The sequence below is a fragment of the Cotesia typhae genome, unplaced genomic scaffold (assembly GCF_013202065.1).
Source record: "Cotesia typhae breed Kobodo isofemale line unplaced genomic scaffold, CoteBio_Ctyphae contig_48, whole genome shotgun sequence".
In the NCBI taxonomy this organism is placed as follows: domain Eukaryota; kingdom Metazoa; phylum Arthropoda; class Insecta; order Hymenoptera; family Braconidae; genus Cotesia; species Cotesia typhae.
In genome coordinates this window covers 6456128-6474001 of record NW_027423756.1, presented here as the reverse complement: position 1 = coordinate 6474001, position 17874 = coordinate 6456128, and the positions used below count along the sequence as shown (strand labels likewise).

Genomic DNA, 17874 nt, shown 5'->3' with positions numbered 1-17874 from the left:
ACTCGCGCAACTAGCGGTCGCGGCGGTTAGGGGTTGAAACGATGAGATCAGTGAGATCGAGAGGAGGAGAACGCACGAACCGTACAAATCATGTTGGCATTACCGCGTCAAGCGAGGACTCAACCCATCACACGCCCGGAAACTCGATGCTGACGGTAATACTGATTTATCGGAAATGCTAGGTGGTTTGATGCATTTCCCATACCGGTGATGCCACCACTGGAACTGCCATTGCCACTGCCACTGCCACTGCTACCTCTATCGTCCTCAATAAGCTTTACATTTTTACATAAAACAACCGGATACAACCCATTTTTCGGTTAATTGGGAATTATGGGACTATCGCCCGCCACCCTAAATTCGATCACTAAAACTCAATCGGAAATTTATTTACCATTTAAATTATCGCTCCACGCTTTATACTCATTTGTTATGTACGAGAGGGATAAATACTTTTTTTGCTCGACGGGCAGAAAGCGTCAACTTTCGGCCCGCTGCGCTAAATAAAGTTGCCACTTTCTGCCTTCGTCAAGCAAAAAAATAGCATACACTCCTCGGGAAGTAAATAAGAAAGCCTCAGATCACATGTTTGTTGACCTCGGCTTCGCCTCGGCCAACAATTACATGTGATCTGAGACATTTCTTACTTTATTTCCCTCGGTGTGTAATATACTATTAAATATTTTTAAAAATATGTATCGAGAAAAAGAACGAAATTTTATCATACGGAAAAATCGAGGGATGTCAATAGAATTTCAAATAGTTAATAAATTTTTGTGTATAATGGTTATTGTAATGTTAGGGAAATTGTTTACATGAAGATCGAAAGAAAAATTTTATTTTTCATTTTGTTCCTCGCTATTATTAAAATGCCGAAAAAATTTTAATGAAAAATAAGACAAGTTGGTATTTTTTTCAATTTTAAAATTAATAAAAAATTAAATCAATATCTATCAGAAATAAATCTTCAACCTAGATTATTTTGAAAAAGTTTGCTCCATTGAATAAACCAAGAAAATCACTTAATCATAAATATAAATTCTCCTTACCTTTCGAGATGCTTAACGATGTCTTCGTAGGCAGCTCGGCAGTTTTCCCATACACCCGATCTTAAATTAGAAAAAAAATTAAATGAAATGTATCATCAGTCCAAGTAAAGTAAGATGAAAGAATTTGTGAGTTTGTCAAGAAAAAAAAATGAAATAAATCTCGACATTGAATCAATTGCCCGGCTTTTGAAGTCGTTGATTAAAAAAAGGACGAGATTTTTATCATTTCCGCTGGTTACGAGTCACCGAGTTTTTTTTATGTTTGCAAAGACGGTAAATTATTTACCCGAAGTCGCTTGAGATGAAATTAATGAAATTTATAAATTAATATAAATACAAGCTATGGTGGACAAGTGTTCATATGTTTATCGACGCCGGAGGGTGCAGAACCTCATAGACGGGGTGCAGTGAATTAATCATATTCCGGTGTTTGTCGTAGTCCCTGCCCTTTAACCCGCGGGCTTGTCCCGCTTATATCTGCTCAAGTCCTCAAACGTAAACCGTCTTACCTCCTGATCTCTCTCAGGCATTTGCTTCTCATTCTGTTTAGTTCCTTTTTGTTCGCTCGCATTATATTACGTGTACGTGTGCCGGCTATAGATTTGCATTTTAATTAAAAGCAAAGCGCTGAAATCATAATGTGAAACGTAAAGTGCATGTCATCTCATCCTACTCTTTTATTTACTTATTATTCCCATCCTAGTTGTCATTACTGTTTATAATTATGAATTTAGGGTTACTCTTGTTGTTATTATTCGTTTTATTCAGTATCAATTTAATCTTGATTCAATAAAAAAATTTTTCAATATGATTTTTGTTCAAGATTTTTTTATTTTTGAGTATAACCTTTTTTTAGATAAAATTTCAACTACAAAGTCATGACTTAAAATTATTTACATGATAATTTTTTTGGTTTAAATAATATTTATAAAACTTAAAAAATCAAACTCTTAGTAAAGTTTTTATTTAAAAAGAATTTTTTATAAAATTTAAAAATAATCTTGAGTTTTCAAATTGAAAAAAAAATTATGATGTAAACATAATCGTTTTCTGTTAAGTTCTGAATGTTGGAAAAATCATAAATAATTAATTAAATTTATAATCTACATCATACTATGAATGATTCTTTATTAAATCTAAAATTCAAACTCCCTGCTTTTAATAAATAAATAATTATTATCATAAACAGAAATAAATATGCTTATCCAAAGACTTAGTTGAATATTGGATAACAGTCTTGACAAGTAATTAGCTGCTCTCGCGTTATGTATAATAGGAGCTTCTCAAGACGTCGCAATAATTTACGAAAAGGGAAAGATCTAGAGTGCAGACTTGTAAGCGAAGGGGTGAAAGCAAAGCAAAGCTGGAAAACAAGAAGTACAGGGAAATTTATACTTGATGCGAGGGCTAAAAGGCCTCAACCACAAGATGTTACATGTATAAGTAAAGGTAGTCTGTAGTATACAGTAAATCGAATATGTAAGGTGTAAGGATGTAAGATGTCGGTCCGTAAGTGGTTGAGGTTAACACTTTGAATGCATTGTCAATACAATGTTGCCAACACGCGTCGGCTGGTTAATGGCTCACCACAATTTGTCGTTAGTAATTTCGTCGTCAGTCTTGCAGTGGTCGTCATTAACATCAACATTTCGGTAAAAACCATTAGAAGCAATTCATTAATTCTAATTATGATTTAAATAGGTAAATTTAATTATTGAAATTATTGTGTTGTAAGTATTACTGAGATCAAGTGTCAAGTTGGTGCACTTGCTCATTGCATAGAAAGAGAGAGAGAGAGAGAGAGAGATTGCCTTTTATTTACTTACCCCCGGAATGTAATTTAAGCCCGGCTGTGTTGAAGGGAAATAAAGGTAGTGTGAGGCGAAGGGAATAAGAAAAGTAAAGAAAGCAAGGAATTAAGAATGAAGAATAAAGAAGAACAAGTTTAAGAAAAAGAGGAGATCAAGTAGTGTCGAGACCCCCCCGGATTTCCACGGCTTCACTGTCTTTCTAAATCCTCTTAAACTTGTATTCTTTTGGCCTCGCGAGCTTATGGTGCACTTCGCGTTCTTATATCTGAACAGACGAACCTGCACCGAACAATTTATAAAGAAGGTGCGCTCTTTTCGAACCGGTATTTTATGTGACTCAACAGCACGGAATCGGTAATTAAATAAAGCCAATTGTAGCTTGCAAATGTGTCATCGATACTGGTTTTTTAACACAAAGACGTGATTCTTTAAAACAGTAATTTTATTTGCAGATAAATTTATTCTTTTATTGCTGTTTAAATTGATGGATTGAGATCTGTCGAGAAATTTATAGGGGAAATATATACACTGATTATTGAATTTGTTTTATTCAAGAATTTTATTATCTTGAATAAAGCAAAAAAAATTTTGAAATTAAATATTCTTTTTGAGAAAAAAAAATTAAATTTTTAAAAATAATTTTCTTGGTTTGAAAATTTTTTTTTTTAATCAAATTAATTTTTCTATAAGAATCCATTGAGAAAAGAAAACATTTATTAAGAAATTATTCTTGATATTAAGTCTTAAAAATTTTTTAAATTATATTTATTTTTTTATTATAATAAAGTCCGGATAAAGTTTTTTCTTTTTTTCAGTGTATTTATTTTCTTTGAAAATTATAAAATCTTTCATTCAAAATTGAAATTTTAGAACAAAAATTTTTTTGATTTTTGAAAATTATAATTCAATAATCCTCCGTCAGTAAACATCTAAAATACTTTAAAGTCTTTGAATTAAAGATTGTTAATTAAAAAAAAAAAAATAAAAAAAAATATGTAAAGCCTGAATAATTTTCTGTAATTATATAAATCTCAGGTATAACTATAATATAAAGCAATAACTTTAAAACGATGAACAAGTAAAAGATACTTATTAAGCAAGCGAAGAAGGGGACAAAACTCTGGTCGTTTAATTTCTCCTCATCAGCTCGTAAAATCTCAGTCGCTCTGCTCAGAGTTAATGAAAATGTTTCCCGCAGCGTCAGTTCGTCATTTCCGAGATCATTAGCAATAAATACAGGGGCAACGCGGATTCAATTGTACGAACTTTAAGCTCAAACTCACGTCGAGGCTAATCACCCTGCCTGCTGCCGTATAATACAATTTAACGTTCGTCTTTCAGCATTTTTAATTCCAAACTCTAACTTTTAACATTTGTATTAAAATTAAATTAAAGAGTATACATATATAAATGGTACCTTGCCAGAGCTTCCATGTTGGTCATGTTCGGGTTGACTTTAAGTCCTTGTTCAACACGCGCTTGCACCTGTGCCTGTAGATGGTGCGGGAGGCTCGCGGGCGAGAGAATAGCCGTGTGTCCGGCACCTGGATGTCCTCCGAGCTGCATGTACTGCATGTGACTCAAATGTGTGGGCGGCTGGTTGTATCCGTTCGCCAGCAGAGGTGACTTCTCCAGTCGCGAAATGTCTGCAAACATGAAATCGTCTAAATTTAAATTAAATTATCAGTACTTGTCACTACAAACTATTTTTTATTTTAATTTTTATTTTTTGGTTTTTTTGTTTGAGCTAAAGATTTAAACAAACTGGAATGGAACGTGCGGCTGACGTTACAGAGGAGGATAAAGAGCGCTTTTGTCGGGTTGATGGATCGCTGTCCGCTTAACCAAATATCAATCACAACGGCGTGATAGTATAGTGTGAGCGGCTTACTTGTATAGCAAACTCTATTCATATATGGAGAGATAGATATTATAGATATAGATATTTTACATACAGTATAATCTGTACGCCGATTTCACTGGAGACTAATACACACTTACATTATCCTATAGCCGTGCAGTGTTTGTACAACACTTAGAGTATACAATACAAAATGTTACTTCAACCCTCCATGTATCGGGAAAATCTAATAACTAATAACATCAAAATATTAACTTTCATTCATTTTATTACTTGGTCATTTTTTTTAGTTTAATTTTTTCTTGAAGATATCTCGATTATAAGTTCAAAGAAAATTAACAGAAACTTTAATTTCTCTCTTTAAAATTAAATGCAAGATGAATTGTGATAAAATTCGACTTCTCTCGTAACTATTCGCGAGTTTTGTAACCCGACTGTAATTCAGAAAATTAAAAAAACATTTTTTTTCTGTAGTAATTTATTTAATGAATTACGAAAGTTTCGGATTTTTTTTTTTTCAGGTAACAAATTGTGAGCAAAATATTTAAAATGAAATTTTTATGCAATTTTCTTAACTTGTTATGAAGTACATATTTGTATTATTTTTTAATTGACTTTTATGTTGAGAAAAAAATTTGTAGACTTTCAAGATTATTTTATTATACTCATACATAAGCAAGTATTAGACTAATAATAAAAAAAATAACAATTAGAGTGCGTATTGATAGTCAATTATGAAAATTATCTTTCAAATCAAAAATGATTTTTTATTTGACTTTTTTTAATACAAAATGATAAATTATTTACATCATTTGGTCAACATCAATGAATTCTAAAGTAATTATAGTAATTGAGGATTGTCATTAAGTCTATTGTGGTTGTAATTACAGTTGTGAATCTGAGGCATAAACTTCACTGTAAGGAATACAGCAAGTAGTACGAAGGAGACAAAAAAAGTTAAAAAAGTCGAAAAACTGTCGCGGTGTTGTAAGTACAATAAGTTGGGGCGGGTTTTGACGAATGAACCAAGCATGGTTTGGAATGCGAGACGAGCACTTGGAAAGAAATCTAGTGTTCTATTCGAGGAGTTGAGGAGCAAGAAAGAGGAGCCTCTGCGAGTTGCGAGAGGACTTATCTTAGTGAGACCAACTGTTCATGCCGGCATAACAAACGATATCGCGACGATGATGGAATGAGACCATGCCAGTTCACCGACGAGGGTGATGCGAGAGAGCGTCGATGAGACTCGTCATATAGTCGGATCTCGGGGAGGAGACGTGACAAAGCATACATTATACTAAGGGGAATTCTTTCCCACTCACACTTCACTGCAAGAGATTCGCAACCTCTACTCTGGGTTACGTGTTATATGTGTCCCGTGTTCCATGCAAGATTGATCGCTCTCTGATTTAACGCCACTATTTTCATTTCATTTATTTACTTTTTCTGTACATCACTCAAAAAAATTTATTTCTTCGCTACTGAGTAAATATTTTCACAGCAAAATATTCTGTCGATAATTTTTTTAATTATTTATTTTTTAAGTAAAAAATTTTTAGTGTCGATGACGATAAAAAAAATAAATAAAAAATACGCAAAACTAAAGATATAAAATAAAAGGGAGTGACGTTGTCTTGGGACGAGTCGGTCGAGGATAAAAGGAATAAAGGACACAGAGAGAGAGTGAAGGAAGGTGCCTATTCATTACAAATTATCTAAATGGCAGTGATTTTGGACGAACCGGCTGGCCGTTTGACGACTAAGTGGTGGGTACCCGAGATTCACGAACCCGGCCCCCACTTTCATTTCGCTAACACTCGTCTCGATATCCATCCCATCGTCCATATTCCAGCATCCAGCACGTGTTCCGATATAATATATATTAGACTGGAGTTTGAGATGGAGCTCAAGATCTCGAGATGCACTACGGCACACAAATCACAAATGCACATTAAATATACTCAGGAAAAAATGTTTGACAACCACTGTTTCGAGCAGAGTCGAGATTGGCCCATGACCGGGCTTAAAATTGACCGAACTTATTACAACTTATAGAGCGCGATTTGAACGCTCCGCTCGATAACATACATTATCTCCAATCCATATGATTTAATGAAATATCTCTAAACTCTCCACTTAGCCTCGGTCCTTCATCTCTGCAATCTCAAACTGCACTTACTCCCTCTATCTCTCATTCCTTCTTACTCTGTCCCTCTGGCTCTTTCTCTTTCTTATTCTTATTCGTATTTTTTTTTTTAATTTTGCATCTGCTGACTGCTAAAAATCTTTTAAAATTTTTAAACAATTATTATCATTATTAAAATTGATATTTATTACTACGGTTAAAAAAAGATATCTTTCATTAGTTAATATTTTAATTTAATGATTTCTTCATTATGACATGACCATTCGTTTTTCAATCGTGAGTCAGCGCACACATACTACTAAGTTGAAATCTAAATAATAATTGATATCATTTTTATAAAAATTCGTCGATTTAATTTGATTAATTTAATTTGCGTGACAGATTATAATTTTACATTAATTTAAACAATCCAAAAACCGTTATGTTAGTTAAACAAACTGTTGATAGATGGCTTTTTCTACAGCATTTAAATACAGTTAAATGTATAATAATAATTATTATTAAAATTGGCTATTTAGAGATAAAAAAATTGTAGATTTAAAAATTTCTAATTGACAGTAATTCTTACAAACTTTAAAATCTGTCCATCTTAATATCAAAACTAGATGTAACATATTCCTACAATCACGATTTTATTAATTTTCATTACCACCCTGAATAATAATCGCTTCCATCCATCCGCACGAGAAAAAACCTCCAATCACTCGTGGATATGGAGGAATGCGAAGGACGATAACAATTTGGGCTGACTGCACTCCAGTAACCCTTCAGCATCATTTTATACACACAACATACATTTTTCATCGCGTATATATATCCGCCATGAAGCGACTCACCATGCACTCGGCCTCTTTCTATCTATCCTCTGTCTTTCTGTCTTTGTGTCGTCCAATTCCTTCGCCTTCGTATCTACAAACTTACATACATAATATAATACCAACACATAGACACGTGAGAGTGTGTAAGCCTCGCGAACTGATGAGGTGACAACCTATAATTATACAGACCGCTTTCTGTCTGGGCTGACTGCAGTGGCATGCGGAGACCTCGAGGAGACCCACCAACAATCTCGAACTATACATCGTACTCGTACACCATACACCATACTCTACACCGACTCTTTCTTCTTTACTTGTCTTATATTACTTTTATTTAATTCTTGGTTTTTTTTTTTTTTTTTTTTTTAACTTCTTTCCCAAGTATTCATATGAATGCAATATGCACATTTGCTTCTATATATCTGTACCTATGCCTCCCTTTTTTATTAAGTCTGCTGCACTCTGCACTGTCTTTCTCTATTACGCATCCTTCCGGGGATTCTCAGATATATGCTTGGTACTATTACGCAGTGTGCGATCGCGTTAAGACTCTGAATGACGTTGAGATAAAACGTCTATCAGCTACTTATCTTTTTTTATACTTCTTCCTTTGATTCTCTTTCTTCAACTATACTCCTTCAACCTTTAGTTTACTCTCTCTCCTTCCTTTTCTGTGCATCTGAGCGTTAATTAACAAAACTGAGAATAAGTTGCATCACTAAAATTAGGTTTTAACAACAAATTTTTTATTTCTGCTTGTGTCAATCTAATTAATTTTTTTCCTACAACAGATGTGAATGTTTTAAAAAATTCAATAAATTAATTTGATTTTTTTATAAGCTTCAAACTTTAGAAAATTTAAAAACAATCTTAAAAATTGATGAGCATTTGTGTTTTTTTATTAGGAATTTTTCCACTCTATATTCTCTAAAACTTCTATGATAACCTTTATCAATTTTAATCCTGCTTATAAAAAAACTTTTTTGATGCAGAAATTAAATCAAAATTTCCTTACATATTTTCTTATTTTTCCTTATCTTTAACTTAGAACCAAAACTTGTAATAATTTAACAGTAAAATTCTTTCTTCTCAAAGTGACTTAAAAAAAAAATAGTCAGACAGTATTGATCGGTACCTAGCCAAGTATTTATATATTCACAATCCAACAAATATATATATACATATATAATGAAAGACGGGAAACGTAGTTTCATGCGGCAAGGATCCGGTTTTTCAAGTAATCGCTTTGGCCAGCACACAACCTGACCAGTGAGCCCTTGTATCATCCACTGCCGGCATATACCGAGTAAAGAATAAGAAAGTGAACAAGAACAAGGTCCTACGGCACACACAAAACACAAAACCTCCTCTATCCTCAGCTCAACCATCCAGAAACACACATAACATCTCCTCTCTGTTCCCGCTACGCCCTTCATTCTTTATTCTTCATTCTTCATTCTCCATTTCTCAGTACTCAGTACTCAGTACTCATTTCATTTAGTTTGGCAGTAGGAGCAGCCTTTGAGTAGTATTGAGACATAGGAACCTTACGACAGATAAATAGAAGCTGTAGAAGCCACCAATCTTCGTCGAGAGCAACAATAACGTTTACAAGACAGACAACAACGTTAATTCGAGTATACATGCTGTCTCCTGCTCCTTTTGCGTCACTCGTTATTTTTCGCTTCTTTTTCTTCCACGCTATGGAGTTGTGTATGTTGTTTGTTCTTTGAGAAAAAGTATCTGCAAAGTTCTTTCACTTGCTCGAAGCACACTTTATCAGGCATCAGGCATCAGGCATCATCTCAAGGCAGTAAACCCTTTGATATATAGTCGAAGATTTTTAGAGCTCTGTCAGCCACGCCCACAATCAGCCTCAGCATTATTTACACTCGCGGTTCATACTCTTCACCAACACCCCACTTTCATCTTCTTCTTCTTATGATTCTCTTTCTTCTTTTAACCTTACCTCTGCTCCATTCTCCAAATTTAGTATCGTTTTGTTTCTTTGGATTTTATTCAACTGAGCAATCTAGTTCGTCCCTTCATCAGCTTTGAATTTCCATCTTTAGGAGTGCAATTTTTCTAATATTAAATTGATACTATGAGTAAAATTAGGTTTTAGCTAGGACTGGGTAATAAAGCCTTAGTAGGAGATATTTGTGATTAAATGAAAAATGTTCAACTTAATCAACAAGTTTTCATGTTAATCATCATTCAGTTTGTTTTAAGGATAAAGAAAAAAATTTTAATTTCATCAAGAATAAAGATAAAATTAAACATTTTCTAAAATTATAACAATTAGACTATTTTTTACTATTGTCAGACAATTTTTAGCCTACTTTGACAAAATTAAATAATTAAACTGTAATTTAAACATCTTCATTAGTTAAGATCAATAATCAAAGTACTTTTTTTTAAATAACATGATTTTTAATCTGAAATATCAGATATATTAAGTATAATTTAATTATTTGAGTACATTAATTAACATTAAAATTTCTGACTAATTTTCTTTTCATTGCTAATATCTCTTAACTGTCTTATTACCCGGTAGGCTCGAATCTTTTCTTCAAAGAAAGCACAAAGTAATATTATAGAGCATAAAAATGATGAATAAAAATATTTTTAAATGAGACAATACATTATACTTTAAATTTCAGAGTAGCAATTCAATTAATTCAGTCGATTAGATTCGAAGAAAAGTGTAAGGTAACAAAACAAATTACCGAGAGATCCAGTGAAACTTATATACCCCTAAAATTGTTTTCATTACCGTGCATATAGTCGGGGTAAAAAAAATAATAAAAATAAAAAATAAGATTAGCCAACAAACTATACATATAGATGAGAGCTAATACCTGATATAAGAGTTTATGCGAACTATTCGAAGAGAAAATTATAGACAGACAAGTATTATATCGGTCAATGAATTATTTAAAAAATCTATATTTTTATTTCTCGAGCATGATTTCGGGTTTCGGCATCATCATCATCACTTACAATTAGTCCTCCCAATCCTTTTTTAAGGCCCTCTTACTCTGCATCGAGATCAAGGGAAGCCTTTAGGTTTATCCTATAGGCTACGGGCCATCACAAGATTAACATTTTAACGTCCAATAAAATAACAAGGGAATTTCGCAACAACCTATTTCCATAAGGTGATAGAGTTTTGCAGTATCTCTTGTTTTTTATTTACCTTTCGAAATTTGCCTTGCTTTGCTGTGTTTGTCTTCTCAGACATGCGCACACATGTGATAGCCACACTACATATAGATATATAGATGTACACCAGTAAAGTTGGCAAAAGGAAAAATCGAGTAATCTTTGAGGTGAATCTAGAGCTGGATCGGTATATCTGCGATCGAGATCGTCGGCCTACGTTTTTCCTGTACACATGTGCCTGTGTGTGTTTGTGTGTAGCATCTGCTTGACTCGTGCACAAATAATATAAAACAGCCTAGCCGGGAATTATGTAGTCCAGTGTCTTAAAGAGGGGAATAGTCGATACTTTTTCGGTCTTAAAGCCCGGAGACCCAAGAGAAGAGATCGAACAGCATCAGTTAATCCAGTACATAAACATTGTATTGTATTTCGCTAGGGATGCTTCCATTATATCATATTTCGTTATTAATATCTTCTGACTGACTGCTCTTGCCAGCAGGTATATGCTGGATATAGTCAACTTTTATTCACCGTCGCTTATTGCGGGAACTGACCGGCCAGACAGAAGAATATACGCTAATGCTGACAGACCCAACAAATCACATACCGGTTTGTCTATTTTTGTTATTTATTTTAAGAGATAATAAAGTCTGTTATGTATGTGGTATTTTGCTAAATGAGACGATTTTTAATCGAGGAAATTTTTTATTTTTGGTGAAAAATTATGAGGCTGAAATTAATGGATATCTGACATTTTTTTTTTAATTTTTAGCCAATAAATTATTAAGTAAAAATAGAAAAAAAATACATCATTGAAATATTTTTTTTTGCATAAAAATCGAAAAAAAATGTGATTATTAAAAAAATTCTAATTCTCACTTTTATCTGTTAAAATGTTGTAGAACGCAAAACTAAAAATTTGCAAAAACCAAAAAAAAATTTTTTTTTAATTTGTTAATTTTAAAATTATGACAAATTTTTCTATTTTTTTAGTTAACTCAAAAAAACTTATACTAAAATTACAAAAAATTGATTTTGAAATAAAAATTTCCCAACCGTCACCTAAATAAGTACAAATAGAAATATAGCATTAAAACAAGAGATTTATAAACGGTATTTAAATCATTTAATTGGTAACAATTGAAAAACGGATAATTACACGTTAAACAGTGGAGCGTAGTAGTAAAATGTAGATTTGAGTTGAGTATTTTCATCAAGTTTTTACGGCTGGCAGGTTTATGTCCCTTGATGCGGCATATGAGTACAACTGTTAAGCGATTTAATGCTCAAACTTGAAACAAATAAAACTGTGCTTATAGTTTTTGCTGTTGTTGCGCTGAATGCAAATTGAAGAGAAGAAAAGTAGAGTACTATACCCTTTGCAATAAATAGAAAGTACAGAAAGTACAGAAAAAGACAGACTAAGAACATACCACACACCAATACACAACCAATGTGTTTAGTTGATAGTGCCGAGTTAAGTATGAAAGCCGAGACTGTGGAGTGTAGATGAGTATAGGGTGGCCTCACACATAGCTTATACATAATCCTTCGATCGTGAAGCAGCTGCATGCATTGTTTATACATTTTACGTGATAATTAAAGTAAAGAGCATGTATATATTACTAAATTAAACCGATGCTAACTTATATGGCATAACATTAATTTTTATTTTAATGTTACTTCTTTAAATTTATTGTTATTTTTACTTGTGTTATCTTTTATTCTATTATTCAAATTTTAATAATAATAATTCTTGTTCACAGTCTGGATGATACCTGAACAGTGTGTGTTAAAAAGGGGTTTAGGTCTAGAGGGAAAAAAGGGCGAGTGGTGTGAATTACACTGAATGAAAAAATAATAAAATTAAATTAAAAAAAAAAATAATAAAAGTATTTAACACAAAGCAAAGAACGCGTCGAACTCGACGAGTTAATTGAGCGATACAGGAAAAAGAGTGGGCGCCGTACTCTACTCGGTGTTTTTATGTTCTCTCGCGAATCGTTGGACCATCAACTCTCCCTCAGGAAGTGCTACTACAAAAGCATATCCACTGAATTAAACGTTTGTTTCAATAGATTGACCTTTTTCAACACCAAAGGATACGTTTAATCTCTTTTATTTTTATTATTATTATTATTTTTGTTATTAATTTGCACTTTTTTTTAATTAGTCATCAATTTGTTAAATTAAACACAAAATATTAATTTACATGAGTTTGTTATGAAAAATCAGTCAAGTAGTTTTTGATGATATTTCAAATAAATTTTTTTTCCACCTGATGCATTCTCTTGAAATATTTTTTAATTTATACAAATTATTGTTTAAATAATTCTTAGTTAAGTGGAATTTATGAACAATAAGGTTTTGGATATATTTTATTTTGAACATCGAGTTTTTCCGACAATAATGTGCGGAAAGAAAAAAAAACTATTCAGAAAATATTCTTATAATGCTAATAAAGCTATTCGTATTGAAATTTTTCTATCAAAATATTGATTAATTCAAATGATTAATTTCAATAAATTTTGAAGTCGAGAAATCTTTTTTCGGGCAATAATTTTTTTTCTCTCAGTGTACATCACATTATATGGAATATTGAGAAATTTAATTGCATTTATGATGATAACTAAACGAAAACTATTTAAGATTATTTTAAAACAGAAATAATCACAAAAATTATTAATTAAACTTTCAAAACGATAAGATTGTTAAATTTCAATACAATTGTAATTTACATGCTCTTTTCCTATACAATATTCTTTTTGCCGCTTGATTCTTCTTAAGTATAAAACAAATAGAACACATCTAATAGCAGTTCTACTTTTATTATCATAACAGTGATTGTGAAATTTACTAAACTATAATTTGTACAAGCTGACGTCTTCATCAATTTTTTAAGTTTGTTGCAATCTAGTCTGAACGAAAAGTTTGGTCGGAGTCGGCTGATTTACAGACAGCGACTGTAAAAGAGTAGAAAGGTATAGTATAGTGGCAGTAAAACCATAACATAACAGTGTTACCAAAATTAAGAGGTTTGGGGCACTGGTTTTATTTCACCGGCGCTCTCGTAAAAACAATCAACCGGCGCGCCAGTCCGACACACTAAACCTTGATTGAGAATAAAAACTCGTAGCTCTGCTCATATAATAGTCGAGCTTTTTAGAGTGTGTATATTTGCAATCTCAACTCACATTAATATTTTTTTTTTGACCAATGCTTAATTGTGAAGCGAATGACCTACGACATTTGTCGATTATTCATTTTTTTATTCAAATATTATTCCATGGAATTATTCTAGAGAAATTGGACAGTTTTATATGTTAGTAATTCTATAAAATAAATAAACTAATTATTTTAGGGAAAGCTGCTAAACACGTGGGTCAACCGCAATTTCGTGACTCGAAGCGCATCGTGGTTAGCCAAATTACTTAGTTCCTACTGTTTCACCACAGTTACTCAGTAGTAACAGCCCTCAACGACTTCGACCACAAATTCCACAATTGTACTAATAAACAAATGGACTGCTCTTAATACTACAGAACTTTTAATTTATTTGAATACAACAACTATTTTTATTATTTAATAGATGTTTTACGGATTTAAAAATTTTTACGAAGTAAGATTTACTATCGTTGTTTACCATAAATTTAATTATTTCAACATTAAACTCTCATATAAGGTAACCATGGATAATAAAACTTAGTTAAGAGATATTTTTAATGATAGGAAAACTATCAATAAACGCAGATGTTCTTAATTATTCAAAGACATTTACTATAAAATGTACACAAAAATGTTTTTTTTTTTTTTTTTTTTTTTGTTAATAAATACATAATTAAACATCTGAAGTGCAGTAGAATAATTAAACTTGGGCACTAATAAAAAAATTAACTTAATTTGAAATAAAATTATTTCCTTGATTTAAAATTTTTTGCTTTTTAATTAAGTTAAGGAAAACTATTCATAAATTTAAATGTTCATCATTATTCAAGGACATTCTCTAAAAAATATTAATGAAAAATGTTAATGAAAAATATTAATGAAAAATTCAAGTAAAAAAATTGATCTATCAGCTAGAATTTGAGCGTTCTTTTTTAAATTAAAATTTTTTTTTTATTTCATGTCATTTTTAAATTCAAATAAATACTCTATGTTTCCTCCGAATATAGTTTAAGAAAACTTTAAGAGATTAAAAGTTAACCCTTGAATTTTTGTAATGAAACAATACCAAAAAGATTCTATCCAGATGTAGATATTTAATATTAAAAACATTGTGCAATTTTTATCAAGGATCGAAGCACCAACGTTCAATCTCATGAGTATTCATCACCCACACGCAAACAATCGCGGAAAATTTTTACATCATTATTCATTTATGATTATACAGCCTCATATAAAAAAAAAAAATAACCGCTTCTATTCTTTTTTAATCTACTTATTTAATTAATTATTTTAATTAATTTATAATTCGTAAGCTCAAATGTTAATCAGGGATTTTATTTGCTGTAACTACACATAAATTCGATAAATTAATTAACGGACTTTATAACGCGATGAAATAGTATCGTAAATTAATACGCTATACTTATATTTTTTGGTCCCTGGTTGTGCCCCCATTCCCCAAATTATATTTTGCGTTGGTGTCGAAATAGTGTTTGGTATAGTAAACACATTATATATTTACATATTTACAATAAAGTTGAGCCAATAAAAAGCGGTAGGATTTTGATGCAGTTTATACGCGTTCACAAATATATATTTGAACATATTATATGTATAAGAGCGTGTCAACCGTCAGGCGTTCGCGTGCGTGTGTCTAATCGATTCGCCCGTGTTTACACGGTAAGCGTGAATCAATCGACCTCGAAATAACCGGCTCAATCCTCCAGCCTCCCACTCCTCCTCTTCCACCCCCAAACCAACCTCAACCTCTCTCCTCTACTGGAGATCGTCATCGTCATCCTCGATATCCTCCTGGTCCATGGTAGCCGACAATATCCACAGTGTTCATTTTTTACGCTACTTTATAATCCAATAAGTTACATATTATTGATAACTCCAATTGAGCTTTCAACAAACTTCCAGTCTACCCTGGTTATTTTTTTTAACCAGCTACAAAAACCTGTATATGATGTACATTATTAATATCTTTTGATGTTTTCATTGTTATTATTACTTTTATGAAAAAAAATTAATAATTTTAAATTCTTAAATGTTGGAGTGCAACAATTTTGAATTCAGAAAGTAAGAAATTGATCCATTTCTCCAGTTTCGTTCTATCAAACTGTCAATAAGAAAATAAAATTTTACTGAAGTTGAAATTTTTGTAGGTGTTTTCAGAAAATAGAAAACATTTCATTTTGTTCAAGATAAAAAATCTAGAACCAAAAAAAAAAACATTATGACGAATTAGATCATATTTAACTTAACAAAAAAATTTGTTGGTTCAAAAATTTTTTTCCCTGATTAAACACGAAAAATTTCGTCAAAATGAGTTCTCATTTCAAGATTTCTTTTTCTTACTTAAGTTAATTATTTTATTTTAAGGATAATTAATACAATAAAAAAAAGCGTAAAAATTGACCAAATTCTAAATTTTCTTACTAAATTAAAACATCAAAATAATTAATATTAAATGCATATTTAAAGATTTTTTTTTATTAAAAAATGACTCCTAGTTTAAATCGACACTTTTGATAAATATTATTAAATAATAATGATATTCGATTTTCAACCGACTTTGACTCCCAGTATTCAAAAGATGACTCCGCATTTTTATTCCAATTAATAGTAGAACTTGTTGGTTCATTGTCCAAGTAAATAAACAACAAATAAAAAAAGCGATCAAAAGCAAAAACCAAAAATATTCGCGTGTAAATTTAATTAATTACAGTAGAATCGAGTGCGGTTAACATCGTAATAAATTTATAACATTTAATTAACAAAATTGAAGGGAAGCTTAAGCAAATATAAATATGTATACGTATATACACTATATAATATAACAATTTCAAGCTTTATTTGAAATTAAACATTCTATGCAACACGAAACCATCATCGGTCATTGGAAATATTAACCCATTAATTGTATTATAATCAACCCTCGAAATGTATTTGAGAGGCAAATTGATGCCGACCACCACTCATGCTCGATTATTTACTCAAACAATTACATTTATATCAAAATTAATATCGGGCACAATGTGGTTAAGTTTGTTGACCACCGCAGAGCTTAAAGGCTGCTGTACAACCGACATTTCCCTGCTGTTCTGTAGACTATTCAATTCATTGAAATCAACCAAACAAAACAAACGAATGAAAACGTAAATATAAATGCATTTGCGCTAACGTCTATGTTAGAGGAACGGACAATTACGAGTGTGATATTTCATCCGGCATCGGGCTGCATAACAGTGCAATACAAGTGCATTTAATTGAGATGCAGGATGAAGAAGATGGACAAGTGATAGCTAGATTGTTTTGTTCGTTTTAATGAAAGACTTTTTCGAGAAACCTTCTGTTGTATTAATGGGTTGAAAAAACACTTCTTGATTTAAGAAAAATTTCGAGATTTTCAGTTTGAAGAAGATAAGGATAAAGATAAAGAGAAAAAGTTTCTCATTCAAAAATTTGAACTTCAAAAGCATCATTTTTTTTTATCTGTCATTTCCGCATGGAATATAATTCAACTTTGGTCGTTGAAATCCTTATTGAGTAGTTTAAAGTATGAATTGAAATTTTTTTTTAATTTCAAATTAAAATTAAGATCTTAAATCTTTCAACTAAAAATTTTTTTAAATCAAGTAATTTTTACTCACTTTTGGGTTGTGAATATAAAATAAATTCATATTTATACTAAAATATAAATCTAATGAATTTTTAACAATTGTTCTGATATAAATAATTCCAGTAAAATTGCACTTGGTGCAAGGAATGTAAAATGCAATCTCCAATATGTAACACCAAGTACATTATCTACATCTACAGCAGTAGTACTCGAAGCACTAGTACTGGAAAGTGA

General features: G+C 31.5%; 1 protein-coding gene across 4 annotated transcripts in view; it reads right to left on the bottom strand.

The window, feature by feature from the left end:
- The window catches only part of Dac (dachshund family transcription factor), a 202265-nt gene that overhangs the window by 98847 nt on the left and 85544 nt on the right, over positions 1–17874 (bottom strand). For 3 of the 4 annotated variants that reach the window (XM_074246324.1, XM_074246325.1, XM_074246327.1), the window contains 2 exons: positions 4278–4524; positions 1050–1109 (listed from right to left, as the gene is read on the bottom strand). In XM_074246324.1, coding sequence (XP_074102425.1) covers positions 1050–1109; positions 4278–4524 — 307 coding nt within the window. The remainder of the gene's footprint in view (positions 1–1049; positions 1110–4277; positions 4525–17874) is intronic. The other variant, XM_074246326.1, reaches the window with a different exon arrangement.